Source organism: Phascolarctos cinereus, unplaced genomic scaffold (assembly GCF_003287225.1).
Source record: "Phascolarctos cinereus isolate Bilbo 61053 unplaced genomic scaffold, phaCin_HiC Scaffold_726;HRSCAF=1367, whole genome shotgun sequence".
Lineage (NCBI taxonomy): Eukaryota > Metazoa > Chordata > Mammalia > Diprotodontia > Phascolarctidae > Phascolarctos > Phascolarctos cinereus.
In genome coordinates, this window is record NW_027556098.1 from 414,893,962 (window position 1) to 414,917,341 (window position 23,380).

General features: G+C 45.7%; 1 protein-coding gene and 1 pseudogene across 1 annotated transcript; both read left to right on the plus strand.

The window, feature by feature from the left end:
* Positions 1-1,673: 1,673 nt before the first annotated feature.
* LOC110220049 (kallikrein-12-like) lies at positions 1,674-6,810 on the plus strand (annotated as a pseudogene).
* A 2,079-nt stretch (positions 6,811-8,889) lies between these two features.
* LOC110219949 (kallikrein-11-like) lies at positions 8,890-22,555 on the plus strand. Its single transcript, XM_021003723.2, has 6 exons — positions 8,890-9,095; positions 15,177-15,258; positions 15,537-15,693; positions 21,090-21,355; positions 21,958-22,094; positions 22,314-22,555. The coding sequence occupies exons 2-6, from the start codon at positions 15,219-15,221 to the stop codon at positions 22,464-22,466; spliced, it is 753 nt and encodes a 250-aa protein (XP_020859382.1). The 5' UTR covers positions 8,890-9,095; positions 15,177-15,218; the 3' UTR covers positions 22,467-22,555.
* Positions 22,556-23,380: the final 825 nt, after the last annotated feature.

Sequence of the window (23,380 nt, forward strand, 5' to 3'; positions counted from 1 at the left end):
GGGTCTGTTTATACCCATTTTACAGATGAGTTAACTGAGGCAAATAGAATTTTAGCAATTTGCTCAGGGTCACATAACTAATAAGTATCTGAGGCTGGATTTTTGAACTGAGGTCTTCCTGGTTCTAGGCCTGGCACTCTACCCACTGTGCCACTAGGTGGTGAAAGAAAAAACAAACCAGCCTAAGAATCAGGCCATCTGAGTTTGAATCTCCACTCTGCCACTGACTGACACAACTGAGGGACCTTGGGAAAGTCGCCTTCCCTCACTGGGCCTCAGTTTCTCTATCTGTAAAGTGAGGAGCTTTAATTAAACCCTCTTGGAGGTTTTCTGGCTCTGCTATTCTTCTGTGGGTTTGTAATCCAGAGATGGATAGAGAAAATGCTGAGACTGAGAGCTGTATTAAGAGATACTGGCCTTTCAGAAAAAACAGTGGCTGTCCCCTTTGGTTCTCGATCTCTGTTCTCTTGCTCTGGCTTGGTCTCACTCTACCTCACTGCCTCCTTTGGGCTCTGTCCAGGGCTCTCTATCATGTTTGCCTTATTTCTGTGTGTTTGCCTGGCTCTGTATTTTCCTTCTCTCCTGTTCTTTTCTTCAATCTGTCTTTCTCCTTCCTCCTCTTTTTCTCTCTCCTTCCTGTGCTTTCTGCCTCTTTGCCAAGTGTGGTCTTCTGACTTTGACTCTGTATTTTCTTTGTCAGTTTGTCTTCCTCCTAAGTCCTTAGTGAGGACAAGCCTTCAGTGCCTGGGCTCCATGCCCAGCCACAGCCAGAAGGATTAAAACTGGGATCCAGTTCTACCTTTCATCATTCAGTGCCCCAGGAGAATCCAAAAGAAACAAAAGTGGGTGGGGTGTGTGTATGTGTGTGACAGACACAGAGAGAGATGCAGGCCCACAGGTAGTCCAGATAGAGGGAGGCTCTAGGTGGGGAAAGGGGAAAGCTGAAGTTTGGAATGCTGAACTGCACTTGGGCCCCTTACCCTCCCCTCTTTAGCCCTGAATTACAATTAAGTGTCATTATCCAGGTGGAGTGTGGTAGGATTGGGGGGGCCCCGCCCCCATGCCACCGCCACGCTCACCAACTCCCACTGCCACCCAACCCGGAAATCCACTGACTTAGGGCAGCGAGAGTTAAAAGCCAAGGCTGAGTGGGCTGGGGAGAGAGCAGAGAATGAAATGATTCAGGGACGAGGGCTACTGGCAAGATCGTAGGTGGAGGTTTGAAAGGGGCTCGTGGACAGGAGACCAGACGGACAGTTGCATAGAGAGTTGTACAGAGAGAAGGGTAGAGATATAAGTGGCCAAAGGAACAGTTAGGCAGAGGGAAAATGAATGGACAGAGAGTTAGGTAGAGAGACAGGTGAAGAGAGGGACAGGTGGGGAGATAGCAAAGAGAAACAGACAGAGAAACAGATTAACAGAGTGAGAGCTGTGCAGTAGGAGAGGCAGACAAAGGAATAAATAGACAACAGAGGGAGGACAAAGCCAGACTGAGGGACAGGTGGAAATAAGGCCAGGTGAACCACCCCCTCAGGTGAACTTCAGAGGGAATGGGAAGTTCTGACACTGGGCTGAACAGGAAGTTGGAGGTCCAGGGGTAGAGGGCTAAGGAGAGAACCACATCCCTGAATTTTCTAACTTTTCTTCTCCTCAGACCTTGGTGCTGGATTCCAATGGAGCCCAGCATCCTTCTGCTCCTGGGTCTGCTAGGTAAGACTTTCCATTCCCACCTCTCCATTCAGGTGCAGAGTGGGGACTCTGAGCAGTGATGAGTGTATCATTTGTCCTCAAAACTCATATGTTATCTGAGCCAGCTGGAAGAGTTGTTTCCCTGGTACCATCATCAATGTCTGTCTGCCTTGCTCCTTCTCTGGGTGCTGGACCTGCCTGGGGTCAATCACTGTCTTGGTGTCTGGTGCTTTCCCTTTCTGAACCTCACTCCCTGTGTCTTAGTCTGTGCTCCTGACTGCCTGGAGTTCTCTCTCTGCCCATCTCTGTCTCCCTTTCTGGTGTTCTTCATTTCTAATCATCTATCTTCATTTCTTTGTCTGTCCCCATTTGTATCAGTCTTCCTTCCCCTATCACTGTCTCTACTTGTCTGCATCATAATTTCTCCATCCCTCCATCTGTCTGCCTCTGATTCTTTCTCCAGCTCATTGATTCTGTCTTTGCTTCTATTCATCTCTCTGTTTCCACATGTTTCCACCTTCTTTTCTTTTCTTTCTCCACAAGGATCGAGCCAGACCATTGACATCACTGATGGGGCTGCTATTTTCAATGGTACCACTTGCATCCCTAACTCCCAGCCGTGGCAAGTGGGATTGTTTGAAGGCAGCCAGCTTCTGTGTGGGGGTGTCCTAATTTCCCCCCACTGGGTCCTCACAGCAGCCCACTGCAACCACAAGTAAGCCTTACCCCCTACCTTCCCCAGAGTTTGAGAGAGTCCTGACATGCTAAGATCTAAGACTTTCCCCCTCCTCCAGTTCTGACATTCTATGCTCTAAGGTCCCTCCTAGCCCTGACATCTTATGGTCTAAGGTCCCTTCCAGCTCCCACATTCCCAGTTCCAAGGTCCCTCCCACGTGTGGCACTGTTAGAGCTGACATTCTGTCCTCTTTGACCCTATCCCCTCTTTCCACCTGGGTAGGACAGAAAAAGAGCTCTGGCTAAAAGTCCGGAATCTTGAAGGACCCAGACTGTGCTAAGGAGATAGAAGGAGGAGTATTGGGACAGTCAGGTGAGAACTGTTAGGAAAGAGGATCAAAGAGGTGTCATGATGAGAGTCGGAAGACCTGGATTTTGGTCTTAACTTACCATGTGGTCTTGGGCAAGTCTCTTCCCCTTTTGACATCTCAGTTTGCCAATCTGTGAAATGAGTCTATACTGCCTTTGAGAGTTCATGTTTCTATCATGCCTGTAGGAAATACTAGGTGCGCCTTGGGGACCACAGCCTTCGGAATGTGGATGGGACAGAGCAAATCCGCGGACTGGGCGCTCTGTGACCCACCCTGGCTTTTGTGCCCAACCAGCCAACCTCAACCATGACCTGCGTCTACTGTACCTACCTTTCCCTGCCCGCATCACGCGTGCCGTTCAACCCCTGGCTCTGCCTACTGCTTGAGTCACACCTGGGACACTGTGTCAAGTGTCCGGCTAGGGCATAACCAATTTAGTCAAACATGAGAGGGTGAAGGGGTGGTGGGCAAGAAGAGTTGGGGAGTCTGGGCTTGGTGCTGCAGGCATGGGGGCAGAGTCTGGCCTTGGGGCATCTGGGTTCTACAGAGTCAGAACTCTGGGAATGAGAATATCTCTGGGGTCAGAGTCTCTAGGTTGATGGGTGCTAAAGGCTGGGAGCCTGGAAGTCAGTCGTTATAGACACTATCATCACAGTGTCTGGAGTCAGAGGGTTGAGGGGGAGCCTCTAGGGAATGGGGAGGTCAGAAGTGCAAACTCTGGAAAAGTTTGATATCAAGGTCAAGCAATCATGGCCTATAGATTTCCTCAAATGTCAAAAAAGGGGGTTGGAAAAGGTGGTCTCTGAGGAGTCCAGGTCTAAGCCTATGGTGTTATGATTTAGGATCTGCATTTGGGGAATGAGTGACAGGTTGGAGGGGCCAGGGCTCGAAGGGAGCAGCCAGTCAAGAAGCATTAATTAAGCTCTAACTACTCGTCAGGCATTATGCTGAGAGCTGAGGGTACAAAGAAAACAAAAACAGGCTTTGCCTTCAGGAAGCTCACAGACTAATGGAGGAGAAAACACACAAATGAATAGGTACAAAAATAGCTAGATCACAACCTGAGAGGGAAAGGCCCCAGCAGATGTGGGGAGTGGACTGAGTCTTAAGGAAGCCAGGAAAATGAAGAGGTTATTATTAATTATATTATACATCATTATTATATTATAAATTAACGAGGGGACCCTGTCCGCATTCCAGGAGACCAGTGTCAGTGGATAGTAGAGGGCATAGAAGGAGTGAAAGGTCAGAGCAATGGAAGGGCAGGTGGGGGCCAGGTTGCAAAGGGCTTTCAAGGCCAGATTGAAGACTTTATATTGCTCCTAAGGGAAACTGGAAGTTACTGGGGGAGGAGCTGATGTGGTCAGATCTATGCTTTAGGAAAAAACCTCATGACCGCTGAGTGAAGGTGGATGGGAGTGAGGAGAGGTAAGAGGCAGGAAGACCAGTGAGAAGCCTAATGCGATAGCCCAGGTGAGAGACGAGGAGGCCAGGACCTGGGGCTGTGTGAGTGGAGGGAAGAGGATGCAGTGATGCTGAGAAGGCGAAAATAACAAAAGGTGGACAGGTAGAGGAGAGGTAAAGAGCTGAGGATGATAACAAGTTTCTGAGTCTGAGTGACTAGGAAGATGTTGACACCTTTACAGTAATTGTGCAGTTTGGAAGAGGGCAGGATCTGAGGAAAAAGATAATGAGTTCTGTTTTAGAAATGTGAAATTTGAGATGTCTATGGGACCTCCAGTTCCAGATGTCCCAAAGAGGGAGGTCCTGTAGGTCCTGTATTTAATGTGGGTCTAGCACCCGGGGGGGCCCAGTAAATAGATCTGGGGATGGAACCCATGGGCACTGATGAGCTCACCAAATGAGACACAGTGTAGAACAAAAAGAGAATAGGGCCCACAACTCACCCTTGGGGGACCCCCACCATTTGTGGGTATGACCTGGATGAAGAACCAGTAAGGGATACCGAGAAGGAACAACCTGAGAGGTGGAAGGAGAGCTAGGAGAGGCTAGTGCCATAAAAAACTAGAGAGAAGAGAGTATCTGGGGAGAAAGCGACCAAAAGTCAAAGGTCTAAGATCAAGAGGAATCAGGATGAGGGGCAGCTAGGTAATGCAGTGGATAGAGCATTGGCCCTGGAGTCAGAAGAACCTGAATTCAAAGCCAGCCTCAGATACTTACTAGCTGTGTGACCCTGGGCAAGTCACTTCATCCCGATTGCTTCCAAATCACTCCCCTCCCTCCAAAAAATCAGGATGGAAAAAAAGCAATTAAATTTGGCAATTAATATTAATGATAAGAATAATGACAATAGCTAGCATTTATACAGCATTTTCCAGTCTTCAAAATGCTTACGTATGCTATTGTTGGTGTTCAGTCATTTCAGTCATGTCCAACTCTTTGTGACCACATTTGGGGTTTTCTTGGTAGAGATACTAGAGTGCTTTGCCCTTTCCCTTTCCATCTCATTTTACAGATGAGGAAACTGAGGCTGACAGGGTTAAATGACTTGCCCAGGGTCACACAGCTGGTAAATATCTGAGACCAGATTTTAACTCAGATTTTCCTGACTGCAGGGCCAGTGCTCTATCCACTGTGCAACCTAGCTGCCCTACATACATTACATATTTATAAATTAATTTTCAGTTTACACATGTCTATCTATGTATCTACATCTCTATCTCTCTCTATCGAATCTCATTGGTAACTTTGAAAAAAGCAGTTTGAGTTGAATGACGAAATGTAAATAGTATTGATAGTTAGGGGTTGGAGGGTGTTAAAGGTCAGAAGTTGAGTATCCCGAAATCTAGCCTTGAGTCCTTTGAGTATGCAGGGACAGAATAAGGGGCTGAGGAGCTTGAGACCAGAGGATCATCATAGATCGTAGTCTGGGGACTTAGGGATCTGGGCTAAAGTCTAGAGGCAAAAGCTCCAGGGATTCAAGGGTAGAGGGTAGGGAGAAAGGAGTCAGTATCACTTGGAACATGTGCCCCCACCCCTTTATTCCTTACTCAGACTCAGACAAACTCCAGTGCCTGTCCTTGAAGATCACTCCAGATAACAAGTGCCAGACTGTGTTCCCTGGGATGATTACAGAGAACATGCTGTGTGCAGGAGGTGATGTTGGGAGAGATGCTTGTCAGGTGAGTGACTGGACCAACAGAGACCAAGAGAGATACAGAAAGACAAACAGAGACCTAGATGATGAGATAAAAAGAGGAAGAGACAGTGACAGTGACAGAGATCAAGAGAGAAAAAGAGACAGAGAAAAAAGAGAGCCAAAGATCTTGGGTTCAAATCCTGCCTTTGCTACTAATTATCCATATAACTTTGAACAAGCCAATTCTCTTTGTTGTCTCGGTTTCCTGCTCTGTAAAATGAGGCTGTTGGATTAGAATGACATTGATTTCTCCCATCTCAAAATCTATAAGCTTATGAAACCTATGACAAAGAGAGAAAAAGAGAGTGACAGAGGCAGAGAGAATAAAAAACAGAAAAAATAGAAATAGATGTAGCAAAAGAGAGAGATGAAAAGTGAGAGAGGAGACATAGAGAGATGTGCAGAAAGACAGATACATAGAAAAAAAACAGAGAAACAGAGGCAGAGATAGAGAAACAAAGAGAAAGAGACAAAGACAAAAAAATGGAAAGAGATGTGTAGAGAGAGAGATCAAAAATGAGAGAGGAGAGACAGAGACACAGAGAAATAGACAGAGACAGAGATATAGAGAGAAAAGCAGAGATAGAAACAGAGTTAGAGATAGAGAAACAGAAAAAAGACAGAAAGAGACAAAGACAGACAGAGAAAGAAACAGAGAGCAATGGAGGAGATGCTAAGAGAGAGATAGCATAGAGGAGGAGGAGAACCTTACATTTGGGTCTGAGGCTCAGGCCTGTGTCTCTGTCTCTCTTGTTGCAGGGAGACTCAGGAGGACCACTGGTGTGTGACCATGTCTTGCAGGGACTGGTGTCATGGGGTGCTGTAGGTCCCTGTAACCAAACAGGCATCCCTGGAGTTTACACCAGGATATGCAAGTATACAGACTGGTTATGGGAGACAATGAGGAAGAAATGAACTGGTCTTTTCCTGGCCTTCATCTCATCTTCTACTCCCACCCATCACCCTCCTCTTAAATAAACCCATTTGCAACTAGAGGAGAGGCTGTATCTGTCTTTGTTGAAAGAAGGAGGGAGGGGAAGCCAAAGTGGGGGGATTTGCCAGTAATCCACACAGTCCTGGATTCCTAGTCTTTGGGAGAATGGATCATTGAATCCTCATTCCAAGCATCAGGACACTGAACCCAGAAGGCAGACAAGCAATTCCCCCAAGGGCACATAGAAAAGAAAAAAGAATGGGAACTTTAGGGTTCCTTGTGCAGCAAGCTTTGTAACACCTGTAAATTCTGGAAGGGGAAGGGGAGAGTATAGACTGAAAAAAGAAGGGAGGGAGAAGACAGTGAGGAAGGAGGAGAGAAGAGAAGAGTAAGGAAGGGGATGATGGGAAGGAGAAAAGAAATTTGAGAGAGGGAGGATGGGAAAGGGGACAGGAGGGCATAGACAGGAGAGGAGAGGAGGGGAAAGATGAAGAGAGGAGAGAGAGGAGAGGAGGAAAGGAAGAATGGAGATAAGAAAGACTCCATCACCAAGCATTTATTAAGCATCTACTATATACCAGACACCATTCTGAGACGGTAGAGATACATAATGATAGTGAAATAGAGAAGAAAAGAGCATGGGAAAGGAGAGGTGAGGGAGAACAGAATGGAAAGAAAGAAAATGGAAGAAAGAGAAAGGATGAGTGAAAGGAAGAAAAAGAAAGGAAGAAGGGGAGGAAAAGAAAAAAGTAACAGAAAGAAAAAAGAGAGAAGGAAACAAGGAAGAAAACAAGATGGGAAGATAGGAAGAGAGAGGAGAGGACAGAGGGATTAGAGAGAAAAGTAGAAGAGAAGAAAGAAGCCTGAGGACTGCACCTGGGCTAGGGAGAAGAGGACCGACAGGAGAGGCCATCCCCAGCCCCCAAGGGGTCAAGGTCTTTTCCCCAACCCTGACAATGCTATAGGCAGCAGCCTGACTCGCAGATGTCCCTCATGTTCGGCCTACACACACACACACACACACACACACACACACACACACACACACACAACCCCTTCACAAGCCCAGTCAAGTCAAAGATTCGAGGCCTCTGGGGAGCTGCCAATTTGAACTCCTAATCCTCACCTCCCACTAAGCTCCTGAGTGGGTGTGCTCACAGAGGGGCCTGAACCCGAGTCATAACGCCAGAAAGAGGAGAGAGAGATTGACACGGAGCTAAAGGGACAGAGAAGACAAAAAAGCATGTCGAAGGTAGACAGAGCAGCTTTGCTCCTACCTCGTTAAATTCTATACATTTTATATGGACAGTTTAGCCTGATGTAATAATGTATTTTATATTGTCGTCTATATTTATTTATGTGAGTCTTACAAAATAGACAGCATTTAGCAGCACTTTCTTATCCAAGGACCTTTCTGGTTCTTTGTGCATTGAAATGTTTTTATTTTTTGATTACTAAGTTTCCCCAGAAAAGAATATTTGATTCTTTAAAAATTAAAGAGAGACAAGTGAGGAGACAGAGACAAAGTGTAGCGCAGACTGAGATGAAGACAAAGACAGACACTGAGACCGAGACTGAGACAAGTGTAAAGACTGAGATTGAAGGAAGGGAAAAATAGAAAAAAGAGACGGAGACAAAAGTGCAGAGACTGAGACAGAGACAAAGAACAGAGACTTCGAGAGATGGAAAGACAAAGAGCTAAAAGAAAGAAATACAGCTGCAAAGAGGCAGAAAGAGTCAGAGAGAATGACAGAGACAGAAGCAGAGACTAAGAGAGAGAAACGGGGGGGGGGGCAGACCCTTGGAGAGATGACAGAGAAAGAAGAGGAGCACAAACTAGGTAGCTTGAGATACAAGACAGGCCTGAGAGAGGGGGAAAGCCGAGATGGCTAGCTCAGGAAACTAAGACGGGGCTGCCGGGGCTGCGGATGCCGAGGGAGGCGCAAGGGTGGGCCGGCGGGGCAAGGGGGAGGCGGGCCCCTGCACACTCCGCCCCCTGGGGCTCCCCCCCGCAGATAAGGCCGGTCCGGGCGGGCTCAGTCATCTCGGGGCCCGCCCGACGGCCCGGCCCGGCCCGGCCTCCCCTCCGCCGGCAAAGGGCACTCGCTCCCGAATTTGTCCCAGCCCCAGCCCCAGCCCCAGCCCCAGCCCGAGTCTGAGCCAGAGCCCCAGCCGCCCCAGCAGCAGCCGCCGCCGCCTTGGGAGTCCGCCCGCCCCCGGCCCCAGGCCCCTCCCAGGCTGTCCGCAGGCCCACTCCCAACCCCAGGTGAGCTCAGCCGAAGCGGGTGGGGGGATCGCCCCATCCCGCGCCTCGAATTCCGGGTCCTACACCCTCGCGTCCGAGCGCCCAGCTTCGTCTCTGTCCCTGAGCTCCCTGGTGTCTCTCTTTGTCTCTGTCTCTGAACTCTCGGTCTCTGGTGCCTCTCCTAGTCTTTCTCTTTCTTTGAATCTCAGTGGTCTCTGCCTCCGTCTCTCCTGGTCTCTGCATCCGTCTCTCCATAGGTCTAGCAGCCTCACTTTTCTTGTACCTGTGACTGTCCCCTCGGACTCACCCTGTCTCTATTGTCACTTTCTGCATGGGGCTCCCTATCCCTATGTTTCTTCCTCCTCAGGTGCCCAGGGTCCAGCTGCCCCCAACCTCCCTGACCCCTTGACCCCGGAGCGCCTGGCCCTGCCCGCCCCCGAAAGTGCAAATTGGGACACGGTCCCGCCCTCTCCAGGCCGGACTGCCAGCACCGAGACCCCGCCCCCCAGGGGCCGGGAGACTGGGAGAGCAAAAGAGAACGTGCCTAGACCCGAGGATGTGGGGCAAGACCAAGGGTCCGGGAGGGAGAGAGGCCGGGGTTGGGCCGAGGTGGGATGTCGGGAGACGGGGTAGAACGAGCAGATAGAGACTTGTCTGAATGTGTGGGGGCAGGAGAGGAGGAAAGGGACGAGCAAGGCACCGAAGGAAGGGAAAGAAGGAAAGAAGAAGCAAGAAGAGGGATGAAATAGGGCAAAGGAGAGCCCACGGCATTTCATAACTGCCTACTATGGGGCGCTGGGCAAAATTAAATCGTGCTAGACTTTAGAATGAAAAAGACCAGAGGGATACTACCTGCCTAAAGGAGTTTTCGTTCCTAAGCGGAGACGCGACTGTGTCCTAAGTAGATACAAAGTAACCTTCGGCGAGGGGTGGGATCGGGAAGAGATGAGGGGATGAGATCGGGAAGTACCGCGGGGATGGGACTGGAAGTGAAGACGGGACGTGGGGATGGGTTCAGGAAGGATAAAGAAAATTTGATTTATTCTGCTTGGCCCCAGACCAGAGATCCAGAGGAGCAATGGTCCGAGCCTCAGAGGTGCTGGCTCAATGAATTGGAGCAGCTTCTTAAGAATTCGAACTCCCTAGACTGTCTCTATATGTAGGATGTCTTCTCTTGTCAGAGGTCTTCAGAGGGAGGCTGGGTTGATAATTTGTCAATTATATTGTAGAGGAAATGACTTATGATGTCCAAGGTGGACTAGATGGTATTTGAGGCGCTTTGTAACTCTGGGATTCTGACACATGGAAGGTGGGGAGGGAAAGCAGGAGTTTTCAGTAAGAGCTAGCATTATATGCTAGGTGGTGAAGTGGATAGAGCAAGGAGACTGGTGTCATTTCCCTGAGCTCAAATCTGGTCTCAGACACTAGTTGCGTGACCCTGAGCAAGTCACTTAATTTTGTTTGCCCCAGTTTGCTCATCTGTAAAATGAGGTGGAGAAGGAAATGGCAAACCACTCCTGAATCTTTGCCAAGAAAACCTGAAATGGGATCACGGAGAATTGAAAGTTATAGTAGACTGAACAACAACAATAAAGCGTTTATAAAGCATTTTAACGTCTGTGAGGTACTTTAGATATGCTATCTCATTTGCGATAGAGTAAGAAAGGTCAGAATAGAGGTGGTGTTGAAGGAGGTAAGGGGGAAAACAGGGGGAGTAGAGAAGAGAAGGTGATAGAAGGAAGCAGGGGACATGACAGATTCATTCATTCATTCATTTATTTTTAAGGATAGGAAATGGGATTAAGTGACTTGCCCAGGGTCACACAGCTAGTAAGTGTTATGTGTCTGAGGCTAGATTTCAACTCAGGTCCTCCTGAATCCAAGGCCAGTGCTCTATCCACTGCGCTACCTAGCTGCCCTAAGGGACGTGATAGATTTAGAGGGACATAGATTGGGAGGTGATAAGGAGAGTAATGGAGATCAAAGTGGGGGACAAAAAGGACTGTAAGAATCACTGGGGTGTTAAGAAGACCTCTTAACCAGGTGAACCCCAGAACCTTTCCCAAGGCATTGTTTGATTTCTGAGCTCTCAGCACATTCACAATCTTGGGAGAGGGTTTGCTGCCACCAACCTCCTCTCCCACTTGAAATTCTTCTGATCCTCTGATTTTTTCCTAATCCAGTGAAAAAAAAAAAGAGAAGGCTAAGGGGGAAAAATGTAGCCCCCTTAGATAACAAAAAGAATCAGTTAACAGAATACAGGCTTTAGCTGAATGACTGGTTACCGAAGACCAGTACAATTATAATTTCCAAATGTCCTGACGCAGTGAGAGCCGTCAGAAATATGTTGCTCCATATCATCCTGTTAGTCAATGGAATGAGAATATCTCCAAAGTTAAGTATCTGGGCCTACTTTCAAAGAGTAATTTTATAAAGCAATGATTAGGAGCAGAGTTCTGGATGCTTTTAGGGAAAATGAGTATCACAAATACAGAACTTTGAAGGTCTGTTTCTTGACTAGTAAGAGAGAATGATGGGAGAGAGAGAGAGAGAGAGAGAGAGAGAGAGAGAGAGAGAGAGAGAGAGAGAGAGAGAGAGAGAGAAACAGAGAGAGAGAGATGGGAAAGAGGGCGAGGAGGAGGAGAGAAGAAGAGAAGAGAAGAAAGAAGAAGAAGAAGAAGAAGAAGAAGAAGAAGAAGGAGAAGAAGAGGAAGGAGAAGGAGAACAAGAAGAAGGAGAAGGAGAACAAGAAGAAGAAGAAGAAGAAGGAGAAGGAGAACAAGAAGAAGAAGAAGAAGAAGAAGAAGAAGGAGAAGGAGAACAAGAAGAAGAAGAAGAAGAAGGAGAAGGAGAACAAGAAGAACAACAACAAGAAGAAGAAGAAGAACAAGAACAAGAAGAACAAGAAGAAGAAGAAGAAAGGAGGAGGAGAGACAGAAAGACATAGTGAGACAGAGGGGTAGAGAAAGCTGAATGGATTGTAGAGGGAGACGGAGAAAAAGTAGATAGGAAAAAGATGAGAGAAGAAGAGCTAGAGGAAGATAAAGGAAAATAGTAGGAAAAGAAGGGAGGGGAGAAAGGGAAGTAGTATGGCATGAGTTACTTGTTTGATATAGAAAGTTAGCAGGAGACATAAAGGAGATGAAGGTGTACTTGACAGAGAGGTACAGAAGGGGAAATCCAGGAATCAGAGGGAGGAAACATGGTGGAAAGAATCTGGGTGAAGATAGATGGAGTCCACATTGTCCATATATTCCATGTTATTCTTGGTGGAGAATAGAGACAACCAGGGTAGAAAGAGAGAATAGAAGGAGGATTTCAGGAAATAGATCATAAGCTTGGCATTGTGTAAAGATGGGAGACATGAGATGCTAGACAAATTATTTGTGTATCTACTGGAACTCCCTCTGACAAAAGCAAAACTAAGAGATTCCTTAGTAATAATTAAACCCTTCTACAGATGAATTAAAGAAATGACAAGGGGAAATTTTCTTGTAGATCTGATTTTCCTCCCCTGGGGTAAACTAGTTGGTGAGGTGGAAAAGATAGAAACCTTGAGGGGAAGGGACCACTCCATCTTAGATTTCAAAAAGCTTAGAGAAAGGACACATAGGATTTAGTGCATTTAAATTCTATGAGGAAAGAAATCCCAGGAAGAATAGGAAATTTGCAAGTGTGAAATCATCAAAGTGAAAAGAAATTATCTAAAGGGAAGGATGAGGATGCATCTCAATTTGTTTTTTAGAGAACATCTTTGGAAGACAAAGCAAGGACAGGTAACAGGATGAACACAGAAGCCAGGTGTGGTCCTATGTGAATAGAATCGGGAGTGCTAAAACTTCAAAGGAGATGAAGCTGCCAAGTAATACCAAGGACAGAAAAAAAAATTTTTTTTTAAAGTTCTGTTAGGGAAAATAGAAGGGATAAGATTGTTCAGATGATGTAAGATGATAGAATACAGGGCTACTCAATGTCTACCTGACTTTTGTTTTCTCTGCCAAAGACAATGAACTTTGGACCAGAAAGAGCAGAACCAAAAACGGCATACAGGGAATTGATACTCAATATAAATAGGAAAGTGGGAGGAAATTCTGGGATGGTCCTGGATGAACTAGCCTTATTAGGAATAGATAAACTGCATTTTGAGGGCCAAAAGGCCTAGTGGAAGGAATTGCCAAGCTATCTGAAAGAGTGAAACATGGAAAAAGTAAGGGCCTGAAGAAGGCCAGACATTGTCCTGATTTCAAAAAAAAAGAAGAGATACCGAAATCTGAAAACTGTTGGCCAGTCCAAATATTATTAAGAGGATGGTGATGAGCATCTAGAGAAGGAAGCAGTGGTCAGTCTATTACGATTTCCTTAAGAACAGGATGTACTGAACTCAATTCACTTCCCTTTTTTGACATGATTTCTAAACTCATCAAAGAGTGGGAAGCCATAGTAAAGCTTTTTTTTTTTTTTGGCTATGCCCAGGATCACACATCTAGTAAGTATTATGTGTCTGAGGCTGTATTTGAACTCAAGTCTTCCTGACTCCAGGGATGGAGTTCTATCCACTGCACCACCTAGAGTAGTTGTCTATACTTCAATGTCAACAAGGCAAGAGGTCTCCAGTGGAGAATGCAGAGAGGTCTGGACTTAGTCTTGTTCTATTTAACATGTTTATCAATAATGTGGGCAGAGACAATCCACACGTGAGTTTTGCAGATGACCCCACTATAGGAAGGACAGAAATGTCAGAAACAGAAACTAAGAAGTTCTTAGTGTGCTTAAATGTTGAATGAAGTCTAGTCAGATGAAATTTACTAGGGACAAACTCAAAAGCATGTTGATAAATCAAAATAAATTAGTTTTAAAAATTAAAAAAAAGAAATTTATTAGGAACAAATGTAAGATTGCACTTCCTAGTTCATGAGTTATTTGAAAAAAAAATTGGGGATTTTTAGAACATAAAATTCTTGAAGCCAGAGGCTATATTTCCTTCTCCCCCCCCCCCCATCTGCTAGGCTTAGCACAATGCCTGGCCCATAAAAAAAAAAGGCTTAACAAATATTTGTTGATTCATTTTTATGGGCTGCAAGGTTAATATTACTTCACGGTAGTCTGCTATAAGAAAACCAGAGGCTACATCTAGGCTGGTGATAATCCCTCTGTCCTGGATCCCGGTCAGACAATTGAGTGTTACTTCCCGCTCTGGGTACCACCTTCTAGAACCAAACCAAAACAAAAAACCAAGAAAAAACAAAAAAAAAGCTGGAACATTTCTAAAGAGGACCAGAGTGCAGAAAAACTAGAGATCCTGAAGTACAAGGAACAATTGCAGGCAGGAACTTGAGATGTTTGGCCTTGAGAAGAGAAGATTTCAGGGGGTGGAAAACTGAAGAATTTAAGATTCTGTAAGAATTTAAGATTTAAGGATTTAATGTTCCTTAAGGATTTAAGATTCTTTAATTCTTCTGAAATTTAAGATTTAATGGCATGATAGTTGTCTTCAAGTATCTGAAGGTCTATCACCTGAGAGAGGGATTGACCCCAAAGGACAGAGACAGGGGCAGTGGGAAGAAGTTGCAGAGGGGCAGATAGAGGTTTCTCATAAAGAAGAATCCCTTCACCCTTGGAGTCAGCCAACATGGGAATGGGCTTCCCTGGGCGCCCCCCTTACTAAAAGTCTAGAGACAAAGGTTGGGTTGCCAATTGGTCTGGTATGTTGTAGTGAGGTTCCTCTTCACTTGTAGAATGGACTTGAATGTCAGTGTCTCAATGTCTCAATGTCTCAATGTCTGAAGTCCCTTCCAACTCTGAAATCCTGTTATTCAGTGAAAGGAAAGAGCCAATGACCCCTTCCACATTCAGCTTTACTCTTCTAGCTCTTACCCAGAGCAAAGAGAATTGTTTCCCTCTCCAAGGATATGTATTCATAATGACTCAATCTTCCTGGAGGGAGGATGCATTGTGATTTCTGGGCTAACTCTCTGGCATATGTGTTGGCGGTGGGGGCAGATATTTTGGAGAGAGTATAAGATGGGGTGAGGTTGTGTGGGAGGGGACAGGAGCCTTCCTTCCCTCAATGCCTCCACAGCATCCCTGCCCATATTTCTCCAGACAGGATTTGGGGTCTGGCCTTCTCCTCTGACACCTCAGATCATGCCTCTCCTGACCCTAATGGTGCTTGCTCTGGTGACAGGTGAGAAATGAAGTCAGTAGCATGGTGAGGGGTGGGGCCCTCCATACCTTCATCCCTACCTTCTCCCCAGTCCTTACATAGCCCTTCATCTCTTCTCATTTTCATTCCCATTCTGATCCCCCAACAAGTCCTTGGATCTATTTGCCCCTTCCCAGGACCATGCTTAACTCCCTCTTCTCCACTTCCTTCTCACTTAGTTCCCCAATATCCACATTCCCTCCCTCCCTCTCTCCCTTCCTGTGTTTTCTCTGAATGGCTGACCCTCATCTTCTTCCTAGGTGGTGGCCAAGCAGAGACAAGAATTATAAAGGGGTACGAGTGTCCAGCCCACTCCCAGCCTTGGCAGGCCGCGCTGTTTCAGAAGTCTCGTCTACACTGTGGGGCTACCCTCATCAACCAACAATGGCTGCTCACAGCAGCTCACTGCCAGAAGCCGTGGGTGCGGGGGGGGGGGAGGAGAAGGCCGGGACTCAGGGCTAGGGGTGACACTTGGGTTAGGGATGGTGTTAAGGATGGGTTGGAAGAAAGGGTGAGTTCAGACATAGGAAGGGGGAAGGAGGCAGAGCTAGAGATGGGGTTGGGAATGGAGATTGGGAATGAGTTTAGAGAAGGTCTATCTTTCTTCCTTCTCATGATTCAACTCAGTCACACACACACACATGTTTCTTTTTCTCATATGTCCGCCATGTTTCTTCCTTGACAGTTTCCCTATCTTCCCTCTTTCTGTCTCTGTATTTCATCTCATTGCCATCCCTTTCACACCTCACTGTTTCTCCCTCTTTCTCTTCCCAACTCTTTGTCCACCACAACTGCCACTCTTTCTCCCCTGTCTCCAACCCTGTGTCTCTTCATCTCTCTGTTCTACATCTTTCATCTCACCATCTCTTCCTTTCCCTTCTTTGTCCCCCTTGGCTTTCTTCCCTATCTTCTTGTCTCTAACCTAATCTTTCCCATTTTCTTTCTAGTATCTCTCCTCCATTTCCAACCCTGATTCCTTCATTTCCATGTCTATCCCTCCTCATCTCTTCTTCAACCCACCTCTCTCTCTCTCTCTCTCTCTCTCTCTCACTCATCTCTAATCTACTCCATTTCTTCTATGACTTTCGTGTCTCTATGCCCTTACCCTATCTCGCCACCATCTATAACTCAGTCTTTCATATTTCTTCCTCATCAGAATCATAGAATTTCACAGTTGGAAGGAACCTCAGAGGCATCTAGTCCAACTCATCCCTGAAAACTAGTCCCTGCTATAACCTTCCCAACAAATGGTCATCCAGGCTCTCTGCCCGACAGCTTCATATCCCATGATGCTCCAGACCACCCATCCCACTTTGGGATAGCTCTAGTGTTAGCAAGTTTTTTCTGACCTTGAACCTAAATTTAGCTGTTTGTGACTTCTATTCATTGGTTTGGACTTCTATGGGCAAACAAAATAAGCCTACCTTGCCCACATTGCAGACTTCAAATCCATGAAAACAACTATCACGTCTCCTTCCTCTCCTCTTCTCACTGTCTTCTCTTTCCCATTTTTTCAATTGATCTTAATATGGTGTAGACTTAAAAGCCTTTACCAGTCTAGCTTCTCTCCTCTAAACATTATCTAGCTTATGAGTATCCTTAAACTATGACACCCAGAACCAAAGATGATAATGTCTGACTAGGACAAAGAACAGTGGGACTGTCACCTTCCTATTTCTTAAAGCCCTGTCTCTCTTAAAGTAGCCCCAAAATCACAGTAACTTTCTGGCTGTCCCAGCCACATGCTGACTAATCCTAAGCTTGTGGTCCACTAAGACCCTCAGATCATTTTCAGACAAATTGCTCTCCATCTGTTCCTCCCCTCTCTTGTACTTGTGAGGTTGATTTATGAATAGGTATAAGACTTTCCTCTTCTCCCTACTTAAATTTTGCTTGATTAGATTTGGCCCAAGATACTAGACTGTTGAGATATTTTTCTGGATCCTGACACTGCCATTCAATGTACTTGTCATCCTCTTGATACACATTTTTTTTTCAAATTTTTAAAAAATTTTATTAATTTATTTTGATTTATCAACAATCACTTCCATATGCTTTTGAGTTTAAAATTTTTCTCTCCCTCTCTCCCCACCACCCTCCCCAAGATGGTACACAATTTGATATAGGATATATATTTACATTCCTATTAAACATATTTTCACAGTGAAGTTGTAAGTAAAAATTAAAACCAATAGGAGGAACCATAAGAAAGAGGAAACGAAACTCAACAGAAGAGAAAAAAAAAGTTAGCAATTCAACTTTCACAGTTATGATTACTATCTGTGTCTTTTTCTCCAACCTTTTCCCCCCTGTTTATGCTTTTCTTTCTCCTCTCTCCCTTCCCCTCCTCATCAGTACTTTGCTTTTGACCACCACCTCCTTCAGTCTCTCCTCCCATTATCCCCCTCCCCCTCTTCCCCTTTCCTCCCACAGCTTCTTCCCTCCCTTCCATCCCCCCTCTCTTTTCTTTCCCCCTTTCCCTCCTACTGCCCATAGGGCAGGTTAGATTTCCATACCTAACTGATTATGTATTCCCTTCTTGAGCCAAATCTGATGAGAACAAGGTTCAAACAATGCTCACCCACTTACTTGGATCCATTTAACCCACTTGATTAGATTTTTTTTTTATCATTGCATCAAAGTCAGCTAATATCCACCCCCTTTATGTATACTCCTTTAACATGGTGTAATAACAATACAGTTCTCAAGAGTTGCATGTCATCTTCCCTTGTAGGGATGTAAACAGTCTGCCCTTATTAACAATATTTTGTATCTTTCTGTCCCATTTACCTTTGTATGTCTTTCTTGAATCTTGTACTTGAAGATCAAATTTTTTGTTGAGCTCTGGTCTTTCTATCAGGAAGGTTTAGAAGTCCCCTATTTTGTTGAATATCCATCTCCTTCCCTGAAAAATCATGCTCATTTTTGCAGGGTAGTTGATCCTTGGCTGCAATCCAAGCTCCTTTGCCTTTGGAATATCATGTTCCACCCTGCGTCTTTTAATGTAGAAGCTGCAAGGTCCTGTGTAATCCTGACTGTGGTTCCATGATATTTAAATTGTTTCTTTCTGGCTGCTTGCAGCACCTTCTCTTTCATCTGGTAATTTTGGAATTTTGCTATTATATTCCTTGGTTGTCAATTTGGGATCTCTTTCAGGTGGTGAGCGGTGTATTCTTTCTATGGTTATTTTACCTTCTGGTTCTAGGACTTCGGCAGTTTTCCTTTATGATATTCCTGAAAGATACTGTCCAGGCTCTTTTTTTCATCATGATTTTCAGGTAGTCCAATGATTTTTAAATTGTCTCTCCTGGATCGATTTTCCAGGTCGTTGTTTTACTGATGAGGTATTTTTGTTTTCATCATTTTTTCATTTTTTTGTTTCTGTTTGACTGATTCTTGCTCTCTCATAGAGTCATTAGTTTCCATTTGTCCAATTCTAGTTTTTAACAGATTGTTTTCTTCTGTTAGTTTTTGTACTTCCTTCTTCAATTGGCCAATTGTATTTTTAAGGGATTTGTTTTCTTCAGTGTACTTTTTTTCCAATTGGCCAATTGTATTTTTTAAGGACTCTTCTACCTCTCTCATTAGACTTTTAAAATCCTTCTTGAGCTCTTCTAAGAAGGCTTTTTGGGCTTCAGACCAGTTCATATTCCCTTTTGATGTTGCAGATGTGGGTTTGTTGACAATGTTGTCCTCTTCAGAATTTCTGTCTTGATCTCCACTCTTCTCATAATATGAATCTATGGTATGTTTCTTTTTACTCATGGTTTCTTTATTCCCTGGCCTTTAAAGAGATTGAGCTCTCCTGCTGGGGAACAGAGGGCACTGACCCAAGCTTCTTGTGTTGGGAGCCTAGGTCTTGGTCACTGGCTTTGTGTGCTGGGGCCTCTTATGTTGGCAATTGGAGGCTGTAGGGTTTTGGCAGCTTACTTTTTGTTGGGCTGGAATCAGCAAGGCTGGAACTTTCAGGCAATTCTAGGTTGCCTGCTTTTCCTTTCCTTTAGCTTTCTTCAGCTCCTTTTAGATGGGTGCTGCAGGGTGTTTATCTGCCTGGGGCCCCTTGCAATGCTGTCTCCCTTGTTTCTGCTAATGCACTGGGAGATTCCTTTTTGGTAGAGTGCCAAGCACCTGGTGGTTTTCTGAGCTGGTTTTCACTGGTTCCCCTGCCGTCACTGAAGCACTCGGAAGTCCAGGTGTTGGTGTTTGCATGCTCTACCACTCGGGCTTCAGAATCTCCTCCTGGTTGACAGCTGGGCTGTAGAGTTCTGAAAGCTTACCTGGTGTTGGGTTGGAATCAGCAAGGCTGGACTTTTCCCTCTTGATACATATTCAAAATGAGAAGCAGCACAGGGTCAAACACAGATCACTTAGGTCCGTCACTTGAGTCCTCCTTGCAAAATGACATGGAACCAGTAAGGATTACTTTTTAGGTCCATCCATTTGACTCGCTCTGAGGCCACCCAATGTTGCTGCTGTCTAGTCTCCATTTCTCCCTTTTATTTGTCAAATATTTTGTCAAGTGTTTTGCCAAGCTCTGGGTCAGAGTTCCCAAACTTATCTGGCCTACCATCTTCTTTAAAAATAATTACTCAGCACCTCCCTGGAAATCTACTTTCTTTAACCCTTTAGTGTTTTTTAAAAATTTATGTCATTTTTAAAAATGTGAAATATTTGTTTAAAAAATGACACATCTTAAATTTGATATTTTATTGCAAATTTGTGGTTTTTTCCTGCATTGAAATTTTGATGACGTAACATTGCATCAAGTAATTGTATAGCATTTTATTGTAAACAAGTCATTATATGCACATATTCCTGCCAATGCATACTGGACTTCCCAACAATGTGTAACACACTTGCCTGCCTATACTTGCTTTCTTTTTTTTTTTTTGCTTTTTGGTGGGGCAATCAGGGTTAAGTGACTTGCTTAGGGTCACACAGCTAGTAAGTGTCAAGTGTCTGAGGCTGGATTTGAACTCAGGTCTTCCTGACTCCAAGGCCAGAGCTCTATTCACTGTGCCACCTAGTTGCCCACAACACTTGCTTATTAAGACTTTTTGGTGGACTTGTAGGTTATAACTTGCATTTTGAGTATTTATTTGGAAAATAATATCATCACTGTGACTTTAACTCTGTTGTTACACAACAGATGAAACATGTAGGAATGGTTTTTCAAAATTTTCTTATGTTCTCTTCTTTCCTTATGCTTCCATTCAACACCCACCAGTTGCACCCAAGGCTACTACTTCCCCCCTGGATTGTTTCAGTGCCCCTCAGGGGGCAGTATTGCCCACTTTGGGAACCTCTGTAAGAGTCTTAGTAAATGACATATATTTTGGTTCCCTAAGCTGGTGTCTTACACAGAAACATTAGGATGGCATGATCTGGTTTGGGGTAAAACCATGTTGACCTTTTGAGATCATGACTTATTTTTGGTATATGTTTATTAGCCATCTCTGTGATAACTCATTTTTAGAATTTTTGAGGAATCATGGACTTATAGTTTTCTAATTCTGCCCACTTCCCTTGGGGCAATATCTTTTCTCCAGTCTTAATGTCTTTCCCCTTTTTACTCTACCCTTCCCCTATTTCTTTGTCTTTCTCCTCACCTCTGACATTCTTTCTTTTCTCTCTCTTGTTCTCAGATCTTCTATCACTTCTCTCTCTTACTGTCCTTTCTTCTGTTTTTCTTTCTCAGCTCTAACCATTTTCTCCCATTTTGCCCCACTTCTCCCACCTCCATGTCCCTTGATTTTGTCTCTCCAGCTCTAACCTCATCTTCTCCACTTTTCCTTTCTCCTCTCCACCTGTAGCCAGTACTGGGTGTACCTAGGGGCACATAACCTTCAGCGGCCGGATAGCTGCGAGCAGAGAAGGATGGCGACTGTGTCCATCCCCCACCCAGGCTTCAACGGCAGCCTCCCCAACAAGGACCATCGAAATGACATCATGCTGGTGAAGCTGAAAGCCCCTGTGATGCTGACACGGGCGGTGCAACCCTTACGCCTGCCTGAGCACTGTGCCACTCCAGGCTCTCGATGCCTCATCTCCGGCTGGGGGACCACCACTAGCCCCCAGTGTAGGGGTCCCTCAGAGGGATGGGGACACCTCACAAGGGGAAATGGGTGGACAGAAAATACCTGGGGAGATATCTGGTGATACAAGGGGACATATAGAGACACAGAGACATGTGGGGAGACAGTGAGAGATATTAAGGCCATATGTGCAGAGACATAGGGACACTTAGGGAGACAGTGAGAGATATTAGGGACATACATACAGAGACAGTTGGTTGCATGTGGAGACAAGAAGTCAGTGGGGGACAAAAAAGGGTACATGGGGAAGCAGAGAGAGACAAAGGGAGACATGAGGCATAGGGGAGGTACAAGGGGTGAGATATAGAAAGACCCATGGGGACCCTGGGGAATTCAGTGAGGATTGTACTGGGGGGGTTGGTGGAGAAAGAAGATGGTAAAAAGAGGAGGATCGAAGATTGATAGTCTCAAGCTGGAGATGCCCATTTTGAAAAGGGAGGGAGGGTACCTTCTCTCAAACCCAGCCATCCTGCAGACATATTCCCTTTGGAAAACGTAGGTACCCTGCTGAGGGTTCAGCGTAGTGTGGGAAGGGCCCTAGGGAGAGAGGCTGTTTGACTCATGCCCAGCCTCTCTGCCTCCACAGTGACTCTCCCCCAAACCCTTCGATGTGCCAACATAACCATTATCGATCACAGGGAGTGTGAAGCGGCCTATCCTGGGAATATCACAGACACCATGGTGTGTGCCAGTGTCAAGGAGGCGGGCAAGGACTCCTGCCAGGTCTGCTGGAAACATAAGCCCAATCCCTAATTACATTCTTTCCCCACCCATTCCACTGCTCACTCCTATCCTCATTCCCACACTCATCCCATCCATTTCATTCCCATCCCTATCTCCATCCCTATGGTTGTCCCACCCCATTCCCATCCCTATCTCCATCCCTATGGCCATCCTTAGGTACATTTCCCTGAGGCCAGCTTTCACAATCTCTTCCAACAGGGTGATTCAGGGGGACCCTTGGTGTGCAATGGAACACTTCAGGGCATCATTTCCTGGGGCCAAGACCCCTGTGCTGTCAGCCGGAAGCCAGGCGTCTATACTAAGGTCTGCAAATATGTGGATTGGATCCAGGAAACTGTCAAGGACAATTAACCCTGACCAAAGAATATTTCCATCCACCTCCCTCCCGCATGCCTCCTCTTCTTGTCTACTTTATGCATAATAAATAGCCCTGGAAAGTCCTTGGTCATTTTTTAAAGCAAATTCATGGCTCCCCCACTTTGCACAGGAAGGTAACTATAACTCAGCGACCTGAGAGGCAGCCTGGCTTAGTGGATAAAGCTCAACCTGGAGGCAGGAAGACCTGGGTTCAAATTCTGTTCTTGACTTTTGCCACCTTCAGATTCTTGATATATCCAAGCTTCTGTAAAAATGGTGGTGGTGGGGGGGAGTAGACCTCATGTCTTCTGAAGTCTTTTCAGTTCTGACTCTGGGATTCTAAGATTCTATGACTTCATTTCCCTACTAGGGAAAGGTAACTTGGGCCCCTGTCTCATCCTTGAGGAGTGATTCTCCCAGGCCCAGGCACTGCTTCCTATCTCTGAAGTCCTGCCTGGAGGGCAGTCACACACAACCCTTCCCCACCTTGCTGAAGAACATGGGGGGCAGTGTGTGACCCAGGGGAAATGGGGCTGCCCTAGAAAGCCAGCTGGAGGGGAACAGGCTTCTCATCCAACCACCTCGGCTGGCAGCATTGTGCCCTGGAGCAATTCACTCTGCTCTCTGGACCTCAGCCGCTTTCTCCTTAAAATAAAGGGCCTTTAGAACAAGGAAGGGGTAGATGAAAGAGTGCTCTTAGGACCCATATCGTAGGAGCCTCAGAACAGGGAATGTCAGGGCTGGAGAAACCTTAGAAGAGGGAATTTCAGGGCTGGGAAGGCCTTGGAACAGAGAACGTCAGAACTAAGGGAAATCTAAATGGAGGAATAGTGACCCAGATGAGGGAGGTTCTGTTCCCACTTTACTTGGCCTTGACCACGTCACATCTGGTCCAGTTCTTAGTGCCA